Source organism: Cupressus sempervirens, chromosome 9, assembly GCF_028749045.1.
Source record: "Cupressus sempervirens isolate cs-2001-9-10 chromosome 9, ASM2874904v1, whole genome shotgun sequence".
Classification (NCBI taxonomy): Eukaryota; Viridiplantae; Streptophyta; class Pinopsida; order Cupressales; family Cupressaceae; genus Cupressus; species Cupressus sempervirens.
In genome coordinates this window covers 564,635,020-564,662,738 of record NC_143126.1, presented here as the reverse complement: position 1 = coordinate 564,662,738, position 27,719 = coordinate 564,635,020, and the positions used below count along the sequence as shown (strand labels likewise).

The following is a 27,719-nucleotide window of genomic DNA, read 5'->3' as shown; positions in this document are numbered from 1 at the left end:
ATTTGGATTAGCTGCAATGCTGCATAACATCTGACCACTGAGTTGTGATAAAATTCACCAACCCAAGTTGCTTCATGAATTATTCCATCAGTTTACATGCTTTCCATAAATATATTACAGAAATCTGACCATCACCAAACAAAACTATTTTGCATTTCAAGATTTCTTAGATATACAAAATTGACATATCTCAGAAATGTTATATTAAATTACATCCATAAGTGACTTTACAGTGACTCTCAAGACAGAACTGTCCTAGTGTCAATTTTACAGCAGGCCTATGATTCTTTTTCAGCATTATAGCAGACAACAATGCAGATTTGAAATTATGAAACCATACTTTCCCTAAATTGAGTTTGATATGACTCAATACAGCTTTAAATCTACAGAGATAGATTTCATGTATTTTACAAATCATTGAAATAGTCATTTTAGAGATACTTGACAAGGAACCTTCCCACAGAAATGTGCATAGTAGAGAAAATATCTTACTGCTTTATGCTACAAAGTTGTGTGATGATTGAGAAGCAAAAGCCTTTTGGTTTTGTGGGGTCATTTTTTCAATACGATTTGCAGCGTGAGCTACTGAAGCATTGTTAATGTGATTATAATCATCAGTGTTTGCCAACATCCTGTTTGTGTCCCATCTCAAGAGTGTCGCTGGAAATATAACTGTGATTGGTTCCTGACAGTGAATGTTTCAATCCCAAAGTGAGCGATACCTCGGTGCTCTTAGAAAACCTGGTGGTAAAACAGTCCTGATCAAATGAGCTCATATTTTCAATCTGATAAGGACTAAGAGGTGCATTATTACTGGGATGAGATATAATGTTAGGAAGAAGACTGTAATCCTCAATGTCAGGCCCTTTATCATTCTGCTCATCTTCACAAATGTTTTCATCCTGTGTATCCTCTGACTTGTGATCTACACCCTTGCTCATGCTGGAGGACATGTGAGCTGTGGAATCCGGAGTTACAACATTCTTTGGTAGCCCATGTGTTGTGATATCTTGATTTTGGGCTTGAAATTTATCGCTATGTGGTACAATAAACATACCTAATATGCCATTTTTTATATTCAAAGCATTTTGTTGCTCACAATGTCTCTCTTGCAAGCTTCTTGCATTTTTCTGTGTATTCTCACTATTTCCTTCTGTGTGCTTTGATTCTACCAGTACCATTTTCTCACCGTTTACTTCAGATATCTTTGCAGGTAGTGCATTGGAGTCCATCTTGGATTCCCTAGTTTCTTCCACATACATTAACTCCACCATGGGCTTCCAAAGGCGGACACGTGCATTTATAAACCAGTTTGAGACCTGGAACATAGTAAGAATTCACCAACAGTTATCTTCATGAACTTGTTAACCTAAGAACCTATGAAAGAATGTATTGCTTAAAGAATTTGAGATGCAGAAGATGCGTGATTCATTGCCATACCTGACCCCTGGTCAGTCCAGTCTGCCTTGCTAACATATGTTTCTCAGAGTCTTTTGGATAGCTGACATGCAAACAGATAAAATCAGACAACCCTACATAACACACAGGAGCTTACCAAGAATTTATAATTAGCAAAGAAAATTGAACTTGTCAAGAAAATGATCTTCAAAACAAGCAAGAACAGAAAAAAGTTGAATGTGTAGAAATATTAGGATATAATACTAACGGATTAAGGAAATGCTCAAATAACCAAGTACGTAGAACAGAAACAGAATGCTCTGGAAGTCCTCTCTGAGATCTCCAGGCATGTTGTTGAATCAAGCCTAGTTGTTGAAGAGCTTGTTGTTGGCACAGTTGTTGATCTGAAATGTGAAGAAAAGATGGTTCACCTTTCTCGTTTCTTAAAAATTCCTCACCCAGATTTTTGATAGTCGAACGAATTTGGCCCGTGATTGCATCTCTCAAACAACGGAAGTGGCGGGAGATTGTTTTAAGTGCCAGAGCCGTGTACGTCTTTGCGGCACCAAAACCAGCTGCACCTTCAAATGATGAAACTACAATCTGCAGCTGCTGGTAGTATTCTCTGTACCTTCGGTCCACCTGATTGTTAGAAAGAAAATGCATCATTATAATTTATTATTCACTTTTGTCTTTAATTCTCTTAGAATAAATAAACATCATCAGCTGATATTAAATTTCCAAAGAAAGTATGGTAACCATAATATTTAAACATCATGGATCATGGAGTAGTATCTGAAATGTTGATGTTACAAATAGCACAACAGCAACATTCATGGATTGTGGAAATCTGCAATCTTTAATAATTAGGCAGCTAACTTGAAAATCTCCATGTTGATGTGACAAGGGAATTATACCATGGCCTACTTGCACGAGGTCGCAAAAAATAGAATCAGCTTCTGATGTCAGAAAATATAGGCCACTACTATTGCCTCCCTCTGTTCCTTGCCTGTTAAGCATTAGCCAGAGATCTGCAATCAAACCTCGTGACCTAAAGTTTTCTTTGTGGAGTGTTATAGGCAATTGGCGTAATGCTATTTTTCAGATTTCTTAATCAGTGAATAACAACTAGGACCTACACCCTTGCTTTAATATAAAAAAATAATACGGTATTTTGTATGGACTGTACATCCAGTCATTCCTTGACAACACCTGATTAAACCGCTGTATAAGCTATGCCACTGTTTACATCGTCTCGCCAAAAACAGCCTGAAACTACCCTTACTAAAATATGATCCTAAAATCTCTCCAAAATTACAAAGTGGAGACTTGGGCCATATACTTTAACCTGATAACCTTTAACTAACAAACTGAAAACTGATAACTTTACATCAATCTTTACCAGACCAAAACAGGGTCATGTTTCCACCGGCCACATTTGACACACTCTTCCTAGACTTCAAAGGGCGCCCAGAGACACAGTCAACATGGATTGCAGCCTCAGTCACCTCCAGAATCCCTTTATCAGACTCTGCATCTTCTCTCTGATGTCAATCCCAAAGACTGCCTCCTCTTTGTGGCTCGCATAGCCTTCAAAGCCATAATAGTGCTGTACCCATAACTCCCCTTAATTAGCTATCAGGCATACCATCTTCTTCAGGAACAGAATGTTGTGGGATAGAGCTCCCTTTCTCCACATGAAGAGAGAAGGCTCCATAGAGTTATCAGTGGTAAATTCCCAATATCTCAGCCCTTTCGCTGCAACACATAATAGTACTTGGGGAGGGGACCTTTCTATCCTTATCCACATCCTCCAAAATGTCCTCAAGATAACCAAAAAAGGGCATTTTATGAGCTTTTGACATAAAAGCCTCGCTATTTCCCCTTTGGGTCCTTTATTTTAAACAATGTTCCCAAAAACATGGTAGGCACATGCATATTGACCATGTCAATGGCTTTCCCTTAAGAATTCATTGCCCAAAGTTAACCACTCCCACAACATGCATGACCAGGGTATGGATCCGATAAATACTCTTCAACTGTTTCTCTAAACACCTCACCCAGGAAGGACATTTGCCTTCTTCTTGGAGATCAGTCTCAGTGGTGTGTCCATCTAATTCTCTCTCAACCAACTCTTTCTTCCCGAAGTTGATGAGTAATTAACGACCATCATTGGGGCTAAATAGAGGCATCCAAACTGGCATTGTCCTTCACACCCACTTATCCTGACGACTCAATCATTTCTCAACATTTCCCAACACACCCAATCACGTCAAATTGCTTCAAATTTGCTGGAAGTGGTATGATAACTTGCATTTTATTTTTTGCAAATTGGCTTGCACAATCCCAATTTGTCCTATTACTTTTAACTTAGCATGTTGGCCAGAGGATAGCCCAGCACATTCATTTTATCTCTACATTTGGCTGACATGCTTTTGCCAAATTTGTCGTGCTCCTCCATGATAAAGAGAACTGCATCAAAATGCTAAAAAATGTTTAATAATCAAACTTCTTGGTCAGACATAATGAAGAGGTGCGACTCCCCCACACATTGGAAGGTATAAATGGAGAAGATTTCCTTTGAGGAGAATATTCAAGGAAGATCAATGTGGACAATAATATATTATTCTCAAAGGTGACAACAAAAAGTGGTGACTAAATTCTTATGAAAGTTGGTGACCTTTTCACGAATAGAAGTATAAAGGTGATTTAATTTCAAGCATTGAAGGATTTATCAATCATCATCCTTCATCCATCAATCATTAATTTCTCAAGAGATCAAGCAAACAATCAATGAGTCCACATAAATCATCAGTCCATCTCAGGATCAAGAAAACATACAACTGAGTAATCAAGCATCACACTATCAAATTAACCTTCATTCAATCATCATCCACCAACATATCAAACTAGCGGGAATTATATTATTACTCTTCAATCATCTAATCATGATTCCTGAATCATAACTGACTGATACCCTGAATCATCAAATCAAAGGAATTCATTCAGTCAATCAATCATTCAAAAATAATCGAATGAACAGCAGTATCATCTATAGCAGATGAAGTTATAATAGCACCTTCACTCGTCATGATATGAAGAAATACTTGTATTCCTTGTGCATATTTGAATGGAGGTGAATATAAATATATTTTGCCAACTTTATCTCTAAATTTATATATGCTTATAAAAATCATAAGCAAAGTAAATATATATTTATATCTATACAATTGATAATATCATACACCTACAACAAATCAACCATATCAAAGAAGGAAAATAAGTGCAAGGAGAGGGAATGGTGAGGCCTCACTAGGTACACCACCTCATGAGAACGGTTAAGGACCACATGAGGCCAAGGGAGGATAGAGATTTTGTTCTTGGGCCTAGGGTTGAATTAAGGGCACCTTATTGCAATCTTCCCTCCAAGCCTATAAAAATTAGTTAGAGGTAACTAAGAAAGAGAGCCTCAATCATAAGAGGAGAGAAGGATAGTGTGATGAAGGGGAATAGTGTATAGGCTCCAATAGGTACGCTGCCTCATGAACATGGTTAAGACCACAAGTCCAAGGAAGACACAGTTTCCTCTCTTGTGCCTAGGGTCATGAATAACTAGGGAAACTAATCGTGTCCTTCCTATCTCACCCCTCATTATGGTTGAGCCCATGTGAATATTGTGTTAACTGTATTTCTGACTTAACCCTAAAAATGGATGTATTATGTGTATTCTAATTATATTATTATCTAATTTGGGTGTAGGTTCCAAAATAGGCTGCCCATCGTATTCGTAGGTTAGAGTTATAACTCTTAACTATATTGCATTTCTTGTTTCACTTGGATTTTAAGAATTTAGGGTAGATTGCGAGGCAATTTGGGAAAGGGGAACTACAAGTGATATCTAAGGATTGATCCTGCCAATCTACAAGATAAAGATAAATCAATGGATGCATTCTAGTCATAGATGGAAGGCTCGTCGAGTATCTCTAAGTGGCAAATCAAACCCAAGAAAACTCACCAAACAATATTCACCAAAATTTCCACAAAAACTCACCGAGTGCTTGCCAAGTTTTTCTGGAAAAGTCAGCAAGTTGTGCCGAAAACTCGTCCGCATCTAAACTCCAGTGTTAAAGGCAAAAAAAGGTAGAATGACAATGATTTTTGGATTTGTTTGCTTGTGTTTGGTAGTGAGAGGAGGAAATAGGCTTTCGAGCCCTTGGTAGCTCATTGCAATCGATTAGGAGCGAATTTCAAGTAGTTTTTGAAAAGAAATCATATTCCTAGGTAGGTTCTTTTATTTGTTTCTATGTACATTTCAAACATTCTGTTTAATTTTCTTGCATCTAGTTGAATACCAAATCATTCCTAAGTGGTTAGAAATGATCTTGAACTGTTAGAACAAGATTTAATGCTATTTTTGACAAATTTTGTTGAATCTTTCACTATTATTTTCAAGAATGACTAATTTTAAAAATAAATCAAACCCTAATAGCTTTTTGAGTTTTTTAGAACTCTGAATGTCTAAAAATATTGAAACTAATTTAGATAGTTTGTTTAATTTTATGAATAATATATTTATTTTGTCTTTTCACTTTCTATGTGGAGGTCAGTTTTTAACCATCAATTCAGCATGGCAAATTCAAAGAATGATTGGCAACTAGAGACATGCCTTCTGGATTTATAGGTACCCATGCTAAAGGTGCTAGAGATAAGACATGGAAGTATGCCTATGAAGCACCAAAGCCTAGGGAGGTGATTTGCAAAAAATGTGAGTGGGTAATTTCTGGAGGCAAAAATTGCATCAAATAACACCTTGCAAGCATTAACAAGCAATGATACTAAGAAATATGGTAAAACCACAAATGAGAAAAATATATTAATGTCACACTTGTAGCTGGGGAAGTAAAAAAATGGCAAAGGACGAGGGAAAATTTAGCTATGAGGGAAGCCATAGCTAAATCTCAAGGTGCTTCAATTGGCATTGAAAAAGAAAAAGAGGCACTTCAAAGCATAGTGGGCTCTTGTCATGGCTTGTGTATCTACAAAACAAGCACCCCTCTTTTACCACTTTCATTTTGCTCTAGTAGAGTGCCTGTTGTTGCATCATCATCGAGGACACAGTCTATAGGCAATTATTTTGTGCACAGAAACACAACTAGAGCAACCATCATTAGAGGTTACTAGATGGATGTATTTCAACAAAATCCCATTGAATGTGGTAGAGAGTCCTCATTGGCTCAATTTGGTGATGGCAATGACAGTTGCAGGAAAAGGGTACAAGGCTTCTTCTAGCAAGGATTTGGGTGGGAGGTTATTAAATAGTCCATTTGATTTCATTTTTTAATTTTAATTGTTTTCCCCGTTTATTAAATCAAGATTGTGTATACTTAATTTCACTTTGTTTCTTATAGGTTACTCACAAATGCAATTGATAGGAGAAAAGAAGTGGTGAAGGAGCAAAACAAAAGGTGGAATAAATTTGTCTACATCATTCTTTCTGATGGCTCGACAAATGTCAAAAATCAGACCATTATTAATTGTTTTGTTGCTTGCAAGGACAATGTGGTGTTCTTGAAATGAGTTGATGCCTCCAATAGGGTTAAAAATACACCAACATTGGCATTAATGTTGGAGAATGTTGTCATGGAGGTGGGAAAAGAGAATGTGGTGCAAATCATCACTAATACAACAGCATATGTGGCAGCAAGGAGCATCCTCTAAGAAAGGGTACCCAACTCTTTTTTGAGCACTTTGTGCAGCACATGCCCTCGACCTTCTTTTGAAGGACATAGGAAAACTTGATTGGGTGACTCCAATTGTGGAAGATTCAAGGCAGATTACAAAATATATCTACAATCACTCTTGGTTGAGAAAGCACACTTGTGGGAGAGATTTGGTGAGATCTAGTGTCACAAGGTTTGCAATGATTTTCTTTGATGTTATAAAGCATTCTTGGTGCATTGACTTATTTGAAACAAATGTTTGTGAATCAACCATAACTAGACTCAGCTTATTACAAAAAGGCTAAAGGAGAGGTTGTTGCAACCATAGTCTTCGAGAATCATTTTGTGCAAAAGGCTACAAAGATTGTGAAGGTAACTTCAAAACTTGAGCTTTTAATTATTCTTGATTCAAGTCTCTCATTATTAATTTGTAACTTACTAACTTCATTAATTAATCTTTTTGTAATTTGTATTTTTCAATTGTAGGTGTCTGAGCCCCTAGTTGGAGTTTTGTGCTTGGTAGATGAGGATCAAACCCCAATGAAGTATCTTTATGAGGTCATGGATAGGGCCAAGGAGTCTATTAAAAATTACTACAAGGGGGATAGACTCAACTTTGATCCCATTTGGGAAATTACTAGTAGGTGGAACGATTTGATCCCCCTTGTAGTATATTTTTTTTAGACTTCACCAACCCATTCATGCAACAAGGTACTTCCTTAACCCTCATTCTAAGTTTGATGATTTTTATTCAAATCCTAATGGAGAGGTCATTGAGGGCCTCTCTAAATGCATTCAGAGGATTATACTTAATGTTGCAGAGAGAGGACTTGTTGTGGCCGAACAACAAAACTATGTGGAAGCAAGGGATAATTTACTCTCATCAGATTGACAAAGCGAGCAAGAGACACTCAAACTCCAGGTAAAACATTTTCCATTTGGATTTTGAGGTCTTAAGTAATTCATAATTATGTTTTTGCTTTTCTCTTTTCTCTCTAACTTCTCAATACTTTATTTTGTAGATGCTTGGTGGCAAAGTTGGGGTGGATATACCCCACATCAAAAAATTTCCCTCAGAATCTAAGTTACCAGATTATAACCCCCCACCCTGGATGTGGAAGATGTGTCTTGAGGCGAAGGCAGAGCCAAATGTGTTGCAAAGACATGCATGAAGCTCATTTGAGCCTGTAGATGCCCAATAGATGCATTAGCGCATCCACAGTCCCAGGATGTGCTTCCTTCGTGCCTCTGCCATGCATCCATGAGCATCTTGGTTGCCAAACGTCAAATTGACGTAAAGTAAAAAGGCACTCAACTAAAAGTTGATAAAACGTGTATATTATCATTTTTTTGCTCTGAACCCTAAAACGGCCCTAATAGAGGTCATTCATTATTTTTCCATCTCATTTTATTTGCAGCTAGGTTGTCTTCTCATTTGGTCTCCATTTTGGCATTTTGAAGGCAAGGTCATTATTTTCGAAGAGGATTTTTTGGGGGTGCTAGATAACTTCCACAAAGGAGATCTAAGTCTCTAAGGTAAGCATTTGATCCCATTCTTGAGTCTTTCAAAGAAATGTTTTGAGACTTTGATGATTTTTTCAAGTTTTTAATTTATTTTTTTTGAATAAAGAAACAAGTTTATCCATCTATTTTTTTTTTTTGTATCTTTTTGCACTAGTATGCTTTATGTCAATAATTTTTTTTTCTAATTTAAATTTATTGATTTCCTTAGAATAGTAAGAAATCAAATTGTATTGTACAAGAATGGCTGTTAGTGGTAGTCAAAGTTTACTAGGAAGGCAAGGAGCCTATAAATTCAAAATTTATGTAGGATCTTCTTTATAGAGACATACCACAAGGATATCACAAGTTTCAGGAGATGGGTCATATCTTTGAAAATGTAATATATGTGATAGTAAAAAACCAGTCAAAAGCTCATATTCTCAGGTTAGACTTCATTTTATGGGCCCTTTTGGAAAAGGAATGGGAATGTGCAAAAACAAAGATGGGAAGGCGATGTCTAATGCACAAATAGCAAGATATATAAAAGAACAAGAAGAGGCCAATAAATTGGTTAGAAGATTAAAAAAACTTCATATCAACCTCCATCCGAAAAGAAAAAAATGCAAATACCCACTAAACCAATTGTATCCTCCAAACATCCATTCTTGCAAGTACCTATACCGAAGTGGAAGAATAAGTAGAAATTACCATCCGCAAAAGAGGTCTATTGGACATAACTTCAAAATGGAGGCAATAGAGCTTTTTGATCAAGCCATTGTGCATTGTCTCTAGGCCAATGTTCTTCCTTTGAACTTGTTGAGATCACCATATTGGAAGGAGATGGTGGCAACCAACAATAAAGCATCAACTGATTAAACAATTCCTGGGTGGCCATTGATTAATGTGATTGCTGTTTCCCCAAAGGGAATTGTTTTTTAAGGCAAGTTATTGTGATGGAGAAGTGAAAGATACATAGTTCAATTCAAGAGTTCTCAGATGCCATAGAGAGGGTAGGTAGTGAGAGTGTTGTCTAGGTGATTACAAACAATGTAGAAAATTATAGAGATGCAGGTGCTCTGATTGAGGGCCAGTATGACCATATTTTTTGGACATTGTGCACCATACACTCCCTCAACTTGGTCATGCAACAAATTGGCACTCAAATAGATTGAGTAAAACAAATATACCAAGACGGGGAGGAGATATAGATGTTTATGATGAACCATCAAATGTCACAATCAATATTCAGATCGTTCTCGAAACTCGAGTTGTTGGAGATAAATTGCAATTGCTAAATTTAATTTATTTATTTAATTTTTATATATTTTTTACATGTTCAATTATCAAATTGGATATATAACTTTGCTTGATAGTTATTGGCATGTTATTAACTTGCTTAGATTGCTAAAAACCCGATTTGCATCTCATACTATTGTTATGGGACAACTTGACAAGGTGCACAAGGCATTGAGCCAAATGGTTATTTCCAATCAATGGTGTACATAGTTGGAAAACTCGCCAAGCCCCCCAAAAGTTTAATCGGGAAAAACTCGGCGATTTAAAAAAAAAACTCGGGAACCTAAAAAACCGCTGAAATTTAATTAAAAATACATTTATTTTGCAAAATTTAATGAGAAGATGCATCTAATAAGTTAATTAAAGACAATACAAAAGAAAGAAACAAAGTTTAGATATATATAAATGCATAATGCGTACAAAATTGCATTCTCATGTAGAATGCTCATGGTAGGAAGCAAAATAGTAAATTACTAAATAGTTTCAATCTGTCAAACTAGAAGTAAATACTAAAAGTCTAAATACATCAATACAATGTGACAATGCCAATCACATCTTCCTCTTTCCACTTGCACTAGCAGGAAAGCGAGGGGGTCTAGTCCTAGAAGAAGTGCCCCGCACTGGGATAGGGCATGAGCTGCGTGACTGTGAACTCTGTGGCTGTGCCCCCTCGCTCGACGTCCCTACTGACTGGCTCGGCGTCCTAGAAGAGGATGCATCTCCACCTAATGGTAATGTTTGATCCTCGCCTGAATCATCATCATCCTTGTCCTCATCCTCAATGTCATCCATAGTGAACTGAAAATCAGTGTCAACCTCCCCCTCCATGGCCTGCCTCTCCAAATCAGCGATCTCATCTGGTGTAAAAAATGGACTTGGCTCCTATGCTGTCCAATCAGAATAAGGATCTATCTCATCTAGATCAAGCGGACCAGGTAGTTCTAAGAGCTGTGACTTTTTTATGCGCAACTTAAGATTATAGTGCACATAAACAAGGTCATTAAGCCGTTTTTGAGTCATTCTGTTTCTTTTCTTTGTATGGATGGACTCAAATAAGCTCCAATTGCGCTCACAATGGGATGAGCTACAAGGTTGGGATAGGACTCTGAGAGCAAATTTCCTTAAATTGGGGGTATTGCCACCCCAACTTGCCCACCAAGCATCTGCAAAACAAAATTTAAAAAGTTATAAAGCAATAAAAAACAAAATCAGAAGCACAACTTATCAATTAGCAAAAGTTTTAAAGTTTGACGCTTTACCTGGTGCTTGAGTAGATCTTGCTCTCTTTGCTAGCATAGAAGAGAACAAAGGACCCCTTGATTCTACATAGATTTGTTGTTCGGTCACAATAAGGTCTCTCTCCTCTTCACTTGATATCATTCTCTCAATGCATTTAGAGAGACCTTCCATGACCTCTCCATTAGGATCTGAGTAGGAATCATCAGCCCTAAAAAAAATAGAAAATGATATCAAGTCTTACTACACAACCTTAAAAAGTAAAGTAAAATAAAGACTTATTAAAATCCCAACTTCAAGGACAATCAATTATCATAGTACCTGAATTTGGGATTGAGGAAGTAGCCTGCTGCATGAATAGGTTGGTGGAGCATATTGTTCCACCTTCTATCAATTATTTCCCAAATGGGGTCAAATCTGAGACTGTCCCCGTGATAGTAACTTCTAACAGCCTCTTTCGCCCTATCCATGGCCTCATAAAGACCTCCCATTGGGGATTGCTGCCCATCACATGTGCGCAAGACTAGAACCAGGGGCAGAGACATCTACATTTGAAATTTGAAAAATACAAATTAGTTAATAACATAGTAAGTTATGAATTGAAAATGAAACTTGAATAAACTAAAAATATAATGAAGTTACCTCCACAATCTCCTTAGCCTTTGCAAAAAAGCTATCATCAAAGACTATTCGTGCCACAGCTTCTCCTTCGGGCTTCTTTGAGTAAGGTGAAGCAACCCAATCAGCACACACAAACATTTGCTTCAAAGCCAATATGTGGTCAAGAATACTTTGCAACGTCAAGAAGACAGTTGCAAACCTTGTCATAGCAGGTCTCATCAAATCTTTGCCTTTAGTGGCTTTTCTCATCAAACTGAGAACCCATGGGTGATTATAGATATATTTCGTGACTCGCCTAGCATCTTCCACAACTGGACTCACCCAATCAAGTTTTCCTATGTCCTCCAAAAGAAGGTCAAGGACGTGCTGCACAAGGTGACCAAAAAAGTGTGGGATGCCTCTCTTGGAGGATTCTACCTAAAAGATTAGCAAAAAATCAATAATCAGTAACAAACTTTCCATATTTAGTGTTTACAAATTACATCAAATCTAAATTGAATAATACCATAGCATTACATTCATGATTCATATTGATTCAAATATAAAAAATTAAATCTACCTGCTGCCACATATGCTGCTGCATTATCTGTGATTATTTGCACCACATTCTCTATTCCCACCTCCATGACAACATTCTCCAACATTAAAGCCAATGTGGCTGCATTTTTCACTTTGTTGGAGGCATCGACAGATTTCCAAAACACCACATCATCTTTGCAAGCAATCAAGAAGTTAATAATGGTTCTACTTCTTCCATCTGTCCACCCATCAGATAAAATGGTGCAGCCATACTTCTTCCACTCTTTCTTTTGGTCTTCTATCAACAATCTTGCCCTACCAACCGCTTTGTCAAACAACCTACAAAATTTAAGTGTAATATTAAATAAAGTGTAAGTGTTAGTAAAAAATTAGGAAATAAGTTATAACAATTAAGATTTAAAATATAACAATGAACTAAAGTGAATCTCAATTATTTACAATTACTAAATAGTAAAATACTAACCTTCCACTCATATCCTTGCGATTAGGCGGCTTGTAACCTTTGCCTGATATTGTCATTGCATTCACCATATTGACCCAATAGGGACTATCAGCGGCATTCATTGAGATATTGTTGAAAAACCAAAAATCAGCTGCTGCAATATCAGTTTGCTCATGCACCTCCTTAAACCATGCAGTGCCCTCTAATGATGGCTGTGCTCCAGGTGTGTTCCTGGGCACAAAATAACCACCTATCCCTGATGGGGATCCGGATGGTGATGATGAAGTAGGAGATGTAGAAGAAGTGGAACCGGTAAAAGAGAAATTTTGTTTGCGGATCCGTGGGCCACGAAGAGATCCTGGTATGTTCTCAAGTGCTTCTTCTTCCTCTTGCATATCAAAAGGAGCTCCTTCAGATTCAGCTATGGCTGCCCTCATAGATAATTTTGCCCTCTCCCTATTCAATTTTTTCTCTTCAGCAGCTGCAAGTAGGGCATGGATGAATCTTTTTTCTTCATCAGTTACCTTGAGACAAGGATTTGAGTCATGTTTCTTTATGCCTGCAAGGTGGTATTTGAGGCGGTTTATGCCTCCAGAAATAATTCTCTCACAGGGAATGCATATCACCTTCCCAATATCATTTGGACTTGGAGCTTCATAGGCATACCGCCATGCCTTATCTCTTGCATTTTTAGGCCGAGTGCCTATATATCCAGATGGGCATGGTGTTTGTGGCCACTCTTCTTGCGGGTTTGTCATGTTTTCTTAATGCTTATCCGCTGCCCTACACATAAATAATTAAATTTATAGAAAAACGAATAAACAAAGTTAGAACTTAGAGTTAGAACTTAGAAGCTAGAAGTTTAGAACAACTAGCCACTAGGGTTTCAACTTTCAAATGATTTGAAATCATTTACAAACAACAACAAAAACAATAAAAGCTTTGCTTAAAACTATAAAAAGTTTTCAAACAATGATAAGATGAACATACCTGGAAAGAAATTTATCTTCTAAATTCGGTTAGAATCCTCCAAAATCCACTCCAATCTGCCTTTAATCACTTGCAATCAGCTAAAACCTTCTTTGCTCCACACAAATGAAAGAAACAATGCAAAAAACAATGCATTTTGACCTATTTAGGCGTCTGGCCGCGGGTTCCCTGAACCGCGAGTTTTTTTACATAACTCGCCGAGTTTTTGACTAAAACTCTCCGATTACTCGGCGAGTTTTTGGACTCACGCCAAGTTTTTTGGCAGGCGAGTTTTTGGGCGATTTACTCGCCGTCCCAAAATACTCGGCGAGTTTTAAAAACTCGCCGAGTAACCGGCGAGTCTTCCATCTATGATGGTGTATATGGAAAGTTTCACATTTAAAGAGGGTCCAAAAGGTCAATGCATTGGTCTTGGATGACAGTTGGTGGGCTCGTGTGCAATTTGTATTGGCTTTCACTAATTCTGTCATGACTGTGCTTCGCTTTGCTAATATAGATAAACCTTGTTTGGGGAATGTCTATAATGGCATGGACAAAAATGATAGAGACGGTAAAACTTGCCATACAAACACATGACAATTACCCTACAAAATGTGAAACCTTATCCAATGAGGTGGAAACAACCATTCATCGTTGTTGGGAAAAGACGATCATCCCATTGCACCTCCTTGTAGATGCTCTATCTCTAAGATACTATAGCGAGGAAATACTTGCTATGCTAGATAGAGAAACATCATATGCGGATGAAGAAGCTGCTATCGAGTGCTACAAAACTTTTCAAAGACTCTTCCAAGATGATGAAATGTACAAAAAAATAAGACAAAATTTGGCTTATGTGCTTGGGGACCAAAACTTAGTCCAATTGCAATAAAGGACACAAACAACATGGGAGCTATCACATGGTGGAACCTCTATGGTCAACCATTTAAGCATCTACAACCTCTTGCAATCAAGGTCCTCTCACAAGTAAATTTTTTGTTTGTTTTTTGTTTACCACTTTTATTCTACAATACAATGCATAACATTCTTTATTTTATTTTTCATTTTTATTTTTATTTTTTGACCATGATCTAGGATGCAAGTTCTTCTAGTGCTGAATGGAATTGGAGTTTATGCTCCTTTATTCACTCAGTAAAGTGGAACCAGTTAGGCTCAAAAAAGGTTGAAAACATGGTTCACATTCATACCAACCTGTGCCTTTTGTCACGTAAGGAGGATCACTACAAGGGGCGGCCAAGCTTTGGGATGTAGCCCTAACTGTACTAACTTGGATGCAACCGCTTAGGATCTTACTACAATCATAGATAATGATGATAATAGCATCATGACATATGGTGCATCTAGTGTGAGTGGTACCACTTTGGGTTTAAATGATCGTAACTTGCAGCAATTGCAGATGATGACGATACTTAGGAGAATCCTTATGATTCTGATTGTGAATCTTGAATATTGATTGATGAACATTGAATCATAAACTAAATTTTAATTTTGTAATTGTAATGATTTTCTGATTTGCATTAGAATCGTAAACATAGACATATATGATATGGCTAGTTAGTTATTTCCTAGGATGTGTAGTTCGCCTATATTGGCTGTCGAACAAGGTAAAGTTCAAACTGCTACCTAGTCCTCATACACTTCAACTGCTGGTCCGAGCAGGGTGTAAAACCTTGCCGCCTAGTTCGAACCAGCAGGTCAGCCATTCGTGCTTGGGCAGACTAGTCACCTTCAGGTTGAATTGACATCAAACTGGGACCTGCAAATGTGTTTTAAGTCATATTTCTGCAAATTTTATAAAACCTTGACATTCACGACCCTAAAACATGGATATGAAAGGCTTATGTTTTCTCATCCTCATTTGCAGTGTGCAAATAGGTTATTTTGTCTTGAGAAAGAGCAAATAGGTGCTTGAGCAAGAGTTTGGTTGCGCCAGGAGTTGGAAGATTGATTTGTGGACCTTCAAGTGTTCGTGCCTCATTCTACACCTTTGTATGCTTACAATGAGTAAGAGGTAAGTTCTTGTTACATTTTATTTTTATTTTTTTCATTTCTCTTTCATTGTCCATAAGATCTACCCATTTTTTCCCATAATTTTTCATTCTCTTGCTTTTATGTTTTATATTGAATATATATACAATTCTTGGCATAACAAAAAGAACCACAATGGCATCTACCTCTTCCTCAGTAGGCAATACCAAACAAAGAATAGAACCTCAGTTTGATTCTCCTTTGTGGAAGTATGTTGATATTGTAAGACCCTTCCAAGAGGTGGTGCATTCCATTGGAAATGTCAAGGTTGTGATGTTGAAAGGAATAGTTCATATTTTTGTGTGGTAAGGCCATTTGTTTGGATAACCTAGAAGAGGAGTCGAGAAATGCCCTAGGAAAAAAGGTGCACTTGTACCAAATGCAACAATATTAAAATACATTCAAGAGTATGAGGCAGCAAAAGAGAGAGAATATAGGCAAAATACAACCGATGGTACTGGCAATGAAAGTAAAAAAAGGAAAGGGAATGCAACCCCCCACAGCTGTTGTGATAGAAGACCACTTATTTTATACTACCTTAGTTGCGTTGAGTATAAAAGTGAAGCATCCCTTACACACAAAAGAAAGGGACCATTGGAAACTACATTTCAAAATCAAAGTCAGGAAATTGCTGACGTTGATGTGTCAAGATGCTTGTATAAAAATGGGCTGCCTTTTAATGTTGTTTGCTCACCATATTATAGGAACATGTTGAAAGGTGCCAATGAAGATCCAAGAGGGTGTAAGGGCCCCGGTTATGAGAGAATACGAACCACCTTATTAGATCAAGTGGTCAAAGGGATTAATGATCAATTGAAGCCCATAAGGAATTCATGGATTATGACAGGGGGTATTAATTATTTCAGATGGATCGAAAGATGCTGAAAATCGTCCCTTGATCAATGTCATGGCGGTGTCCCATAAAGAGGCAATGTTTTTGAAATTTGTGGATTGTGAGAGGCCAGTCAAAGATGGGTCATTTATTGCTAATATTCTCATCTCTGCCATTGAACAAGTGGGTGTTGGAAATGTTGTCCAAATAATAATGGACAACGCAAAGAATTGTAGAATTGTTGGTTTGTTGGTTCAAGAGCGATATCAACTTATCTTTTGGACACCTTGTACAGTACATTCACTTAATCTTCTGCTACAAAAGATTAGGAACAAAATTGAGTGGATCAAAGAGGTGTACACAGAGGCCAAGGACATCCAGATGTTTGTCACAAACCACCACAAGACTCGAGGAATATTCATAATGTTCTCACATTTGAAGCTATTGAAGGTAACTAAACTTGAATTGAAGCTAGTAATGTAATTTTATTTTATTTTAAGTATATTACAATTTCTGATTTTCAAATTTTGATTGTGTAATGTGTATTCCTTTTTAAAGTATGCATCTAATAGTTGTATTTTTTCCTCTAATTTATGTTACAAGTTGTTGAGACTCATTTCACATCAAATTTAATTATCTTGAGACAGCTTGAGCAAGTGAAAGAAGCACTTTCCAATATGGTAATCAACAAAAAATTGGATTATGGATGAGTTCATAAAGTTTGTGAATGCAAGAGGTCTAAGTAATGATGCTATTTGTCATCGGTTTCAGAAGGATTCTCATAGTTGGTGGTACCTCGATGACCAAAGATTCCAAACATCACAGCCCACTGCAATCAAAATTATATCACAAGTTCTATTTTTAAAAATAAGCTTACTTTATCTTCATGACTAGCAAGTAATTTTTATTTTATAAGATTTATAATTTTATTTTTATTTTTACTTTGTCTTGCCTTCATAGGCTGTTAGTTTATCTACATCAGAAAGAAGTTGGAGCACATTTCTTTCATCCACTCGACAAAGCGCAACAGGTTGCAATCAAAAAGAGCTAAACTTGGTATTTGTGCATTATAACTTGCGTCTCATTTCACACGAGTAAAGAATACAATGAGAGGGAGACAAAGAGGTGGCATATAAATGCAAAGCTTGTAAGCTTGGATACTTCCACTTCTCGGCTTGCACTTGATGAATTTTTAGATTTTGATGCCAATACTATTATTGCTGCAGCTTGATCCCATTGGCCTTAGCTCTATAGCTGAGTCAACAAATGCCAATGAAGAAGAAGAATATTAATAGATTTTTAATCCATTAGTTGAAGTTGAACTTGATGTTACGATTCAATTTTAATGTTTTTAATCTTCGATTTTATTGTATATGACGCTATGATGGTATGATCGTAATTCATGATTATGTGGTTACAAGTTTATGGTGTTTTGTTGGTTAAATGTTTTTATGATACTATGTGACATTCTAATCTTAACTCGACATACTAGACTTCATAAAATATATATATATAGCGAACCCAAACCCTTTTCAAAATTGTATACCGACAAATTCTTTCGTACCTGAACTTGGAACCGAACCCGAACAGGTATCCTACGTTATTTCAATTTGAATATTTATGAACTATCAATCAGCATTTAACAATTATCTTGCTCAATGATGAAGTATCATAATATCAAATGATGTAATTTTGTATATTTCTTGTAATTCTTTGCGCACAAACATCCAAACTCACCCACCCACTGCACCCCCCTCCCCCCCAAGGAAAAAAATAAAAAATAAAATTGCACATCTTTGCACCTCGTTCTCGCACCCACATCTACATCCACAACTGAATCGGCAACTTAGCTCAGAATTTTATGTCATCCTTGCAGTTGATCCCATTGTGAGTGTCATTTGAGGTCATCCACACAAAGAAAAGAAACAAATTAGCCAAATGCCTCAATGACCTTGTATTTGTGCAATATAATCCTCAATTGTGCATATGAAAGGCCCGAGAAGCAATAGCTGGTCCAATTGTTTTGGACAATATAAATCCTTACAGTGATTGGATTTCATAGGAGCAGCCTCCATTGTTCATAGAGGAAGACATCATTGATTTGAAGAGGCGAGCTATGGAGGAGGAGGGGGTGGATTTGTTTCACATTGGATGACATTGAGGACAATGAGGAGGATAAGTCGAATGAAGAGCCATTGTCAATGCTAAGAGGAACTACATCCAGGATGGAAAGCGAGCCACACACATAATCAGAGATACCAAGCGAGGAGGCATAGTCACAGCTAGCATAGGCTTCTAGGAGTAGAGCCTCTAGTTCTACCTATCCTTTATTTGTTAGTAGAGCTAAGAAGAGGAAGATATTATCATGATGTATTTAATTTTAGTTTAATAGAAACTATTTACTATTTCGTTTCCAGCCATTGGCATTCCTAATGAGAATGCAATTTTGTACCCACTTTGCATTTAAATATATCTAGACTCAGCTTTTTTCTTTTATGTTCTCATTAATTGATTCACTGGATGTATCTTCTCATTAAATTTTGCAAAAAAAATGCATTTCTAATTAAATTTAAGCAATTTTTTCAGTTCCCAAGTTTTCTGCTGAATTTTGTTCAAAAAATGGCCGAGTTTTTTTCCAATGTTTTGGCAAGTTTTTGCCTTTTGTGAGTTTTCCAACTATGATTCTAGTCATTGAGGAAGGATCTATTAACTCAATCTAAATATACAATAATGATTAGATGACAATGGCAAGATATGAATGTATTGCATGACATGCTTCTAGTTCTCATCTTAATATAAACTCTTATTCACATCTTTGAGAATTATTGGGACAACCTACCTAAGAGTAAAGACAAAGCCATATCTTGGTTCAAATTTGAAAATTGTGTTACTATTAGAGTTGCAGAGCACAAGCTAATATCATTAAGGATCAAAGGATGACAAATCTCCAAGGGTTAATTTAAAGACCTATATACAGGCTAACCCAGCTTTTTAGGTTAATTTTCATGTTCTAAAAGTCAAACCTCTTAATAAGATAATATCATAATTAAGTACCACTAATCTATATCACAAAATTCACCAAATTATAGTAAAGACTCTATATCCAACTAATAACTAAAAAGCCTTAATATCCATTTAAAATCTCCATTAACATATTGTTTGCAGGTATTTTCAATGGTTTTTTGAATTGGAGATACATTTAAAAAGAAAAAGTAAATAGGTCATGCTTGACAATCCTTCCAGGCATGACAATCATCTCTTCACACCCAACATTTTATAAATCTTTTTATTGATAAGACACATCATACATCCACAATCCATGGTAGTGTTTAGGAGTGCTTCTAGTTAAGACTATTTCATATTTTTAACATAAAGTTTGTCCTTATTCCGATGAAGGGTTGTGGGTTGTGTAAGATTCCAACCCAAGAATGCTAATAAATTAAGGAAAGCAAAACAAGAAATTAGAAATGAGCCAAATAAATTGTATTCAACTCAAGAAAATGCAGCGTATACAATGAAAATGAGATGTTCATATGACATCAAGAGGTGAGTATATATAAGATATTCCACCAAAGAGACTAAAACCACTAGCAAAGTGGGATAAAGTGAAGAAGTCCCTAAGTAAGCTTAACCAAGTGTGAAGAGAGATAAGGGAAGAACTAGCTAATAAAGAACTAAAAAGACTAGAACCCTATTCACAATAACACCTCTTAAGTGCAACTTAGGGGCAAATGTAGACAAAAATGCAAAGATGGATCCCCACAAATAGGCCTAATGAGGTACCCATGTACAAAAGACCCCCTAAAATTTTAAAGGAGAAAACCCAGTGGGATAAAACTCCCCCCGCCCAAGATAGGATGAAACAAGAAGGGCTAAATGACCCCCCCTCGAAGAAATGTCCCGCATACCCCCAAGGGGGATTGTAGATGGACATACTCTTTTAGTGTAGGTTTTGGTGAAGAAATTTGCAACTTGCTATGTTGTAGGATAGTACCGCAAATCAATGGCATGCTCCTAAATTTGCTCCCAAAGATAATGCATGTGGATCTCAATATATTCAGACCTATGATGGTGGACATGATTTTGCAAGATCTGCATGGCACTCTAGTTGTCACAATAAATCACTGATGGCTTTTGAAAAGTAATCCCAAGTTCAATGAGAAAATTTTGAAGCCAAATGGCCTCAATAGTAACATTGGTAGCCCCTCAATACTCAACCTTAAATAAAAAAAGATCAATGGCATGTTGCTTCTTGCTCTACCAACTAATGTGAACGAATCCAAGGTGAAAGTTGAAGCCAGATGTGCACTTGAGATCATCAAGATCACAAGCCCAATCAGAATTTGTATAGCCAACCAAATCTAAATAGTGAATCCTGCAACTATAAGTGTCTTGTATGTGCACAACGTACATTTGGAAACTTTCCAATTAAGCTCACATGGCTCCATCATTAAGCGTGAAACAATGTCAATTACAAAAGAAATGTTGGGGAGAGTAAGAGTTAGATAGATAAGTCTACCAACAAGATGATGACATAGTGGCATCAACAAGTGGTATAGAACATCTTGCCTTAAACTTGACTTCAGACAAAAAGGGAGCTAGTGCAATCTAACAATCAGCCATGTAAAACCAAGCTAGAAGATGAAGACATACTTGGGGATGGGCAAGGGAGATACCAGAAGAAGTCTAAGTGATCTCAATAAAGCAAACTTCACATCTATTCTGATGGATGAAGTGTTCCCATTGACAATCAAGTCATCAACATAGAGAGCCAAGAAAGAAGATCATTATCATGTCTCAAGATGTAGACATTCATATCTAGTGACATTTGGCAAACCCAATTGGAAGAAGAAAGGGGTGCATCTTGGCATACCTATCTCGTGGACCTTGTTTGAGGCCATAAAGAGACTTCTGCAATCTGCAAACTAGTGAAGAATCCTTAACAAATCCATGTGGTTGCTCCATGTAAATCTCTTCATATAGATTCCCATGAGAAATGCACTCTTTACATCCATTTGATATACAACCCAACATCGAGTTGGAGCAATAGCAAGAGACGAATGGAATTCACCATGGTAAGGCAAAGGTTTCAATGTAGTCAATATCACAAGCTTGAGAGAAACCTTTAGCCATAAGTTGTGCCTCATACTTGTCAATTGATTCGTCCACTACAAATTTGGTTCAATAGATCTTCTTACATCAAACCAATTTTTTCCCTTGTGAAGCAAAACAAAATAGCAAGTTTCATTCTGAAATCAAGGAGTGGTATTCTTCCTCCATTGTTGGATCCCAATAAAAGATACTCTATGCTTCATCAAAAGATTGTGGATCTAAAGTTGTAGCAATGTAGGAATGCAAAATATTATGATGTTGGGATTGAGTCCTGTGAGTGTCGAAAAGATCCCCAATAAGTGTGCCAACAAACTCAAGTTTTTGAAAAGCCCAAAGAGGCTTGTAAGGAGAGGAATAAGGACCATCCGCTTCCTTAGAATCTGAAATCTGCACAGAAGAGGAAGGAAATACCTCATGATCAACTCTACAAGTAGAGGCAATGGGAGGAATATCATATAAGTCACTCTTTGAATCCACAACGGAAGGAGGAAGATGGCAGGATAAGATAGGAGAGCTTTCCTTAGATTGCACAATTCTCTCAATGAAGAGCTCATGTGTCTCAGGATCCAATAGCCAATACCCCTTAACACCATCTAGATAACCAACAAAACTACAAGGTCAACTCAAAGGTTTCAAGGCCTTGTACTGCTCCAAAGGATTGTGAAGCCCTGTTGGAGAGCCAAATGTTAATGCTATAAGGCACTGGGGGGGGGGGTGAATCAGTGCAACCACACATCTAGAACTTTTTATCAATAAAATCCACAATAAAAACATGCAATGAAAACTAAAGCATAATAGTAAAGCAAATAAAGCATCCACACATGTAACACAAAGAACACCAAAATTTTCACGTGGAACCCTTCATCAGAGGGAAAAACCACAATGGGAATTAGTACACACAAATCTCACTACTGCAGTAATACGTTTACCTTATTAGAAGCATTACATTCACCCTGTTAGGGGCATGCCCGATTAAGAGTATCTATAGCCCAGTCAAAATCTATTACAAAGACCTGTTAGGATCTACCCATTTAAGGGATTTCAAAACTCCTTCTGAGTGTCACCTGGTTAAAGGATTTTTTCTTCAGGCCTATTAGGCTGACCTGGTTAACGGATTTGACTTGCCAATCTGTTAGTATCAACAAGTGGAAGTGACCTGATAATAGCACTCTACTGCTTGACAGATCCAATGCGCTTCAAATCAATTGCTCTGCTATGAATTGCTCTAACACCTTCATGCAATACAATTCACTGGAACATCACATAAAATCATCACAATTCGATCTACAACTCCATTTATATACTTGTTTTAAGTCAGTCTAAAAATCCTAAAATGTGTTACCATGAGTCGGTTCCGCAAGAAATTCAAATTACATGAGTGAGTGCCAATTCATCGATTTATATGCCTTGATGTCAGCCCAAAATAATTCATTAATCAAACAAATGAACTTTTGGCTTTGACATTATCAGATTACCAATTCAACAAAACTAACTCCATCAATTGCTTTGTTCTAATTGCTATCACCGGTTCAACTCACCAAATCCCTATCTGTACTTCACTCCAGCTAATGTGATTCAAATCATAAACTGATATGACTCGGTGCTTCCATATTAACTAGACACTCTAAAACATCAAACTTCTCAACGCACATCACAAATACTATAACTGGCTATCCAATCACCGGTACACTTAATAATTCTAACTGTTTGATCCATTCTTCTGCCAATATGGTCAATCCATCAACTCCACAATACTTTGTTGCCAGCAATGAAAATATTACGATGATGACCCATACTTTTTGATGCCAACAAAATTTCCAAACTTCATCATTATGCAAACACTAGAAACTTTTAAGTATCGGACAACAGGTTTACTGCCACATGAAGCTTCAAAGGGAGTGATTCCCTTCAATGTATTATGCAGAACTCTATTATGAATGTGAGTAGCACAATTGATAGCTTATGCTCAATATCCAAGTACAAGGGGGCGGGCATGGATCATGCAACCAACCATTTCTTTTAGGGATCTATTTTACCTCCCAGCTACACCATTATGCTAAGGTGTATATGCAACAATATGCTGAAGACCCATCCATTCAAGAGTGCAAAATTCTTCAAAATGGTGGTTCATATATTCTATACTATTTTTGTGCAGAAAATCTTGACACTTTCTAGATTGTTTCTCAACACAAGCCTTGAACTCCTTGAATCTGTCAAATGCTTCTCCTTTTTGTTGAAGAAAGCAAACCCAAGTAAATCTAGAAAAGTCATCAATGAAAGTAAGTAGCAAGTCTTGCTGAAAGACAAGAATGGAAATGGGCCCACCACATCACTGTGAACAAATTCAAAGACTTTTGAATTGCTCCAAGCCTTCCCTTCATAAAACTTATCCTCAAGATGTTTTCCCAAGGCACAACCCAAACAAATTCTATTTGCAAAATCGATCTGAGGAAGAATTGTGACCATATCTAGTTTGCTGAGTTGCTAAAGACAGCGAAAGTGGAGATGGTCAAACCGCTCATGCCATTATTTGCTCACAGAATCAGAATGGGTAAGGAAAGTGATAAAATATGTATCAAGTGCAAAATGAGAGAAAGTATATAGCCGAGACTCATGATCAACCTTACCAACTGCAAGAAGTGCATTATCTTCAAGAATTCTGATGGTCATAGAATCGGAAGTGAATAACTTTTCTACCATTCTGAGCAATTTGATAAACAGAGAGAAGGTTAGCTGATAGATTAGGCACACAAAGAACATCCTCAAATGTACTAGGGTCAGCATCAACAGAACTATGTTGATGACTTCTACAGGAGATTCATCCTCAATAAGAATGTGGGGGCACTAGGCAAGGCTCTAACAAAGACCATTGTTCTTTGACATAAACCCTATGACGTGATGCACCCACGTCCAGAATCCACTGCTCCAAAGAATCTACAGTAGCAACAAGTGCAATTGCTTTCCCTTTGCCTGATCTGGAAGGAGTAATGGGGGGATTGCTAAGAAACAAAAGGCAGATTTATGTTGCTCTTTTAAGATATTCTTCATCTCATAATGATAAATCTTTTTCTTGTGACAAGAATGTTCAACAACCAATTTTGGTATAGTAACAAGAAGATGGCCTTTCTTTCTTCTGAGAATTCCCCTTGAAGGTAGAGGAATTGAAGCTAACTTTTGGGGCAGATGATGATCGTGCTTGATCTTTTTGTGACTTCTTTTTGGACTGCTTCTGTTTGTTGTCAAATTTCCTAGACTCTTTCAGTCCCTTTGGCTGACTAGCCAACAAATAAAAAAGCCTGAGACTGAGATGACTTCAGGAACCCTATTGAAAGAAATTTGCCTGGTTTCATCAATAATACAGAAAATGAAGCAAGGAAGACATTATATAAGCAAGACCAATAGTCAATCTTTGAGAATAAAAACTAGAAATAAAAGCAGCTTATAGAGGTCCAAGTTTAGTAAGAGTACTTAAGATAACTTAAATATCCTTTTCCTCTATGCCACGTGATTTACATTGTGCTCTCAAATCATTGAGTTTTGCTACGAAGTCCTGGATGTTGTCAAAAGATTTAGAATCAAGTGGCATTAGTGTATTATCAAGTCGATATCCCCTAACTTCATCAGTTGTCTCCTACGAAGTTTTTAATTTGTCCCATGCATCATGTGAATTATCACAACCATCAAATTGAAAAATTATATCAAGGGAAACAAAACTCCTAAGACCACCTAAAGTCTTTGTTTGTTTAATCATCCAAAGTATTTTATCCTTATCATCTTTGGGTTCATTTATCTTTTGGTCAACATATGGTATACAACCTTGCTGCATTATTAAGAAGTTCCATGCATTTTGTTGCCTCGTGTTGACTTATATGGCATAAGCAATGGAAACTTTGCATTGCCCATATGTGAAAGGAAAGGAGAGAACGAGTAAAAAGAGAAGCACAATCACACGAGGAGACCACCCTAAATTACTCAATCAACAAGGCCTCCCAAAGTAGAATGATTTTAGCACTTTATAAGCAATGTGATCTGAATGGCCACTAGCAATATAAAGCTAAGTGGACTTGACTTCAATGCCTTTACAAGCTCTCTCACAAAATGAGAGAATGTTGATATTAATATACTATAGATCTAGGATAAAACAAACAGAAGTACTATGGTACACCAAAAATACATGCACTTTAAAAAAAAGATCACATCAGTCTGAGGTTGTATGCAAATGATATGGCAAAAACAAGTTACCATTAGCAAACAAACAATTTGTGGCATGAAAATTGAGGCAACCGTACAAAAATTCTAGCATAGAAATTGAGCCACTTGTTCTAGAAAATCTAGCATGAAAACCAAGGCTGCCATACAAAAAAATGGTGTGGAAATTAAGGCAATCATAAAAAATGGCCCAAAAATTGAGGTAGCCAAACATAAAACCTCCTGCTAAAATCGATGTAATTGTACAGAAAATTTGGCGTCGAAATCACGACATCTGTTCAAAAAATTCCTGCAAAAAAACATAACCCTAGAAAAAACCCAAATAAAATCTAAAGTCCGGTTTTGTCAAATTTTATATGAAAATAGGGATTTTTGGGCCTTCCAGATGCAACGGTGCAGTCCATTTTGCCTTGATATTCTCTGATTTTTAGAGTAACCTGCAACTGGCAAGCCAATGCAAGAACTCCCCAAAAACTAGTGTTTTTTCCACACTTTTCTGATTCTCCAATTAAGAGAAGAGCACACTCATGTGCTTCAAAAATCAACCCTACACTATCAGATTTCTTTAAACAAATGCTAACACACAACTCATAACTACTCCTGTTCCATGTAAGATTTTAACCCAAGAACACTAATAAATGAAGGAAAGTGAAACAAGAAATCAGAAATGAGCTAAATAAACTGTATTCAACTTGAAAATGCAAAGCATACAATGAAAACGAGATGCTCATATATGACAGCAAGAGGTGGGTACATATATGATATCACCTGTGTTACCTGGGGACACATCTTCGGCCTAAAAACTCTCATCCTTGTACTGAAAACATTTCCGGGACTTGGGGACGACTAGGGGTTGTCCCCACCCCATCCCCCTTTTCTGAAAATTCCTAAGAAATGTCTCGGAAACTTGGGGACTTCGGGAAAATTTTTTGGGGATGTCCATACGTCCCAGGGATGGTTGGAGATGCCTTGGAAGAAGTCCTTGGGACTGATGGGCGTCCCCAATTTGATAGACAACATCAGCAATTATAAAATATTTTTATTTTATAAACATTTACTTTTTAATTTTAAAGTGGCCCCCTCCTTCTAAGTTCACCCTAACATACTTATTATCGTTTGGTAGTTAATTCCTGCTATTTAGGGCCCTCTAATTAGTATTTGACAACCTTACGTTAAGTATCATGGAATTAATTTGTTGTTAGAGTCACGCCACACGCTTAGAATTATATGGCAAACTATTTGCAAGGTGTTGGTAAAGTCTGCAAAGTACATAACAGACCTAGAACATGCATCCTTATGTCATTTTCTAGCAATACATCAGTACTTGGTTGGTCTTGGGTTGATCTAGGTCCTTTGTAGAAGATATGGTGATATTGGAAGCTGCATCAAGACATTGTCTTACTATAACAAACCTATAAGATGATCAGAACTATATAGAGGACCTTTTTGTATTAATATCATTCCACTCGCAATGAATTGGAAGTGTAGTTTCAAAATTAAATGATATAGTATGTATCAATTTGAAAGGTGGGTTATTGTTCTTGTTGCTATTGAAAATGAATTTTAAATAATGTTCTTGGGTATATTACAAATTTTTATGTTATTGTTTTAATATTACATGACATTGACGATAATTTTAAATTATGATTGCACAAATATCATGTTGAACATAGAGTTTGATTATTAAAAATGTTGTATGTTAATGTTCTATGATGTTTAAATGGCATAGTTTATCCACGTCTTCATATAAATGTAATGTATATATGCAAATTTCCCTATATATTTTATATTT

At 36.8% G+C, this 27,719-nt stretch overlaps 1 protein-coding gene and 1 pseudogene across 2 annotated transcripts in view; both read right to left on the bottom strand.

Moving 5' to 3' along the window:
- Positions 1–374: 374 nt before the first annotated feature.
- The window catches only part of LOC149539906 (BEL1-like homeodomain protein 1), a 73,265-nt pseudogene continuing 45,920 nt past the window's right edge, over positions 375–27,719 (bottom strand). The window contains exons 3-5 of the transcript XR_016356317.1: positions 1,667–2,040; positions 1,441–1,501; positions 375–1,319 (exon numbers count right to left, since the gene is read on the bottom strand). The product of XR_016356317.1 is annotated as a BEL1-like homeodomain protein 1 (transcript). The remainder of the gene's footprint in view (positions 1,320–1,440; positions 1,502–1,666; positions 2,041–27,719) is intronic.
- Positions 10,415–12,805, bottom strand: LOC149539907 (uncharacterized). Its single transcript, XM_089801125.1, has 5 exons — positions 12,334–12,805; positions 11,796–12,191; positions 11,475–11,698; positions 11,177–11,364; positions 10,415–11,080 (listed from the first exon to the last, which is right to left on the bottom strand). Exons 1-5 carry the CDS (start codon positions 12,355–12,357, stop codon positions 10,800–10,802), a joined length of 1,113 nt encoding a protein of 370 aa, XP_089657251.1. The 5' UTR covers positions 12,358–12,805; the 3' UTR covers positions 10,415–10,799.

Coding starts and splice junctions, on each gene's coding strand:
- LOC149539907 (XM_089801125.1), bottom strand. CDS start 12,357: ATGCAGCAGCATATGTGGCAGCAG. Junction 12,192..12,333: donor AGCAGCATATGTGGCAGCAG/GTAGATTTAATT, acceptor CTAATCTTTTAG/GTAGAATCCTCCAAGAGAGG. Junction 11,081..11,176: donor AAGATCTACTCAAGCACCAG/GTAAAGCGTCAA, acceptor TTTGTTTTGCAG/ATGCTTGGTGGGCAAGTTGG.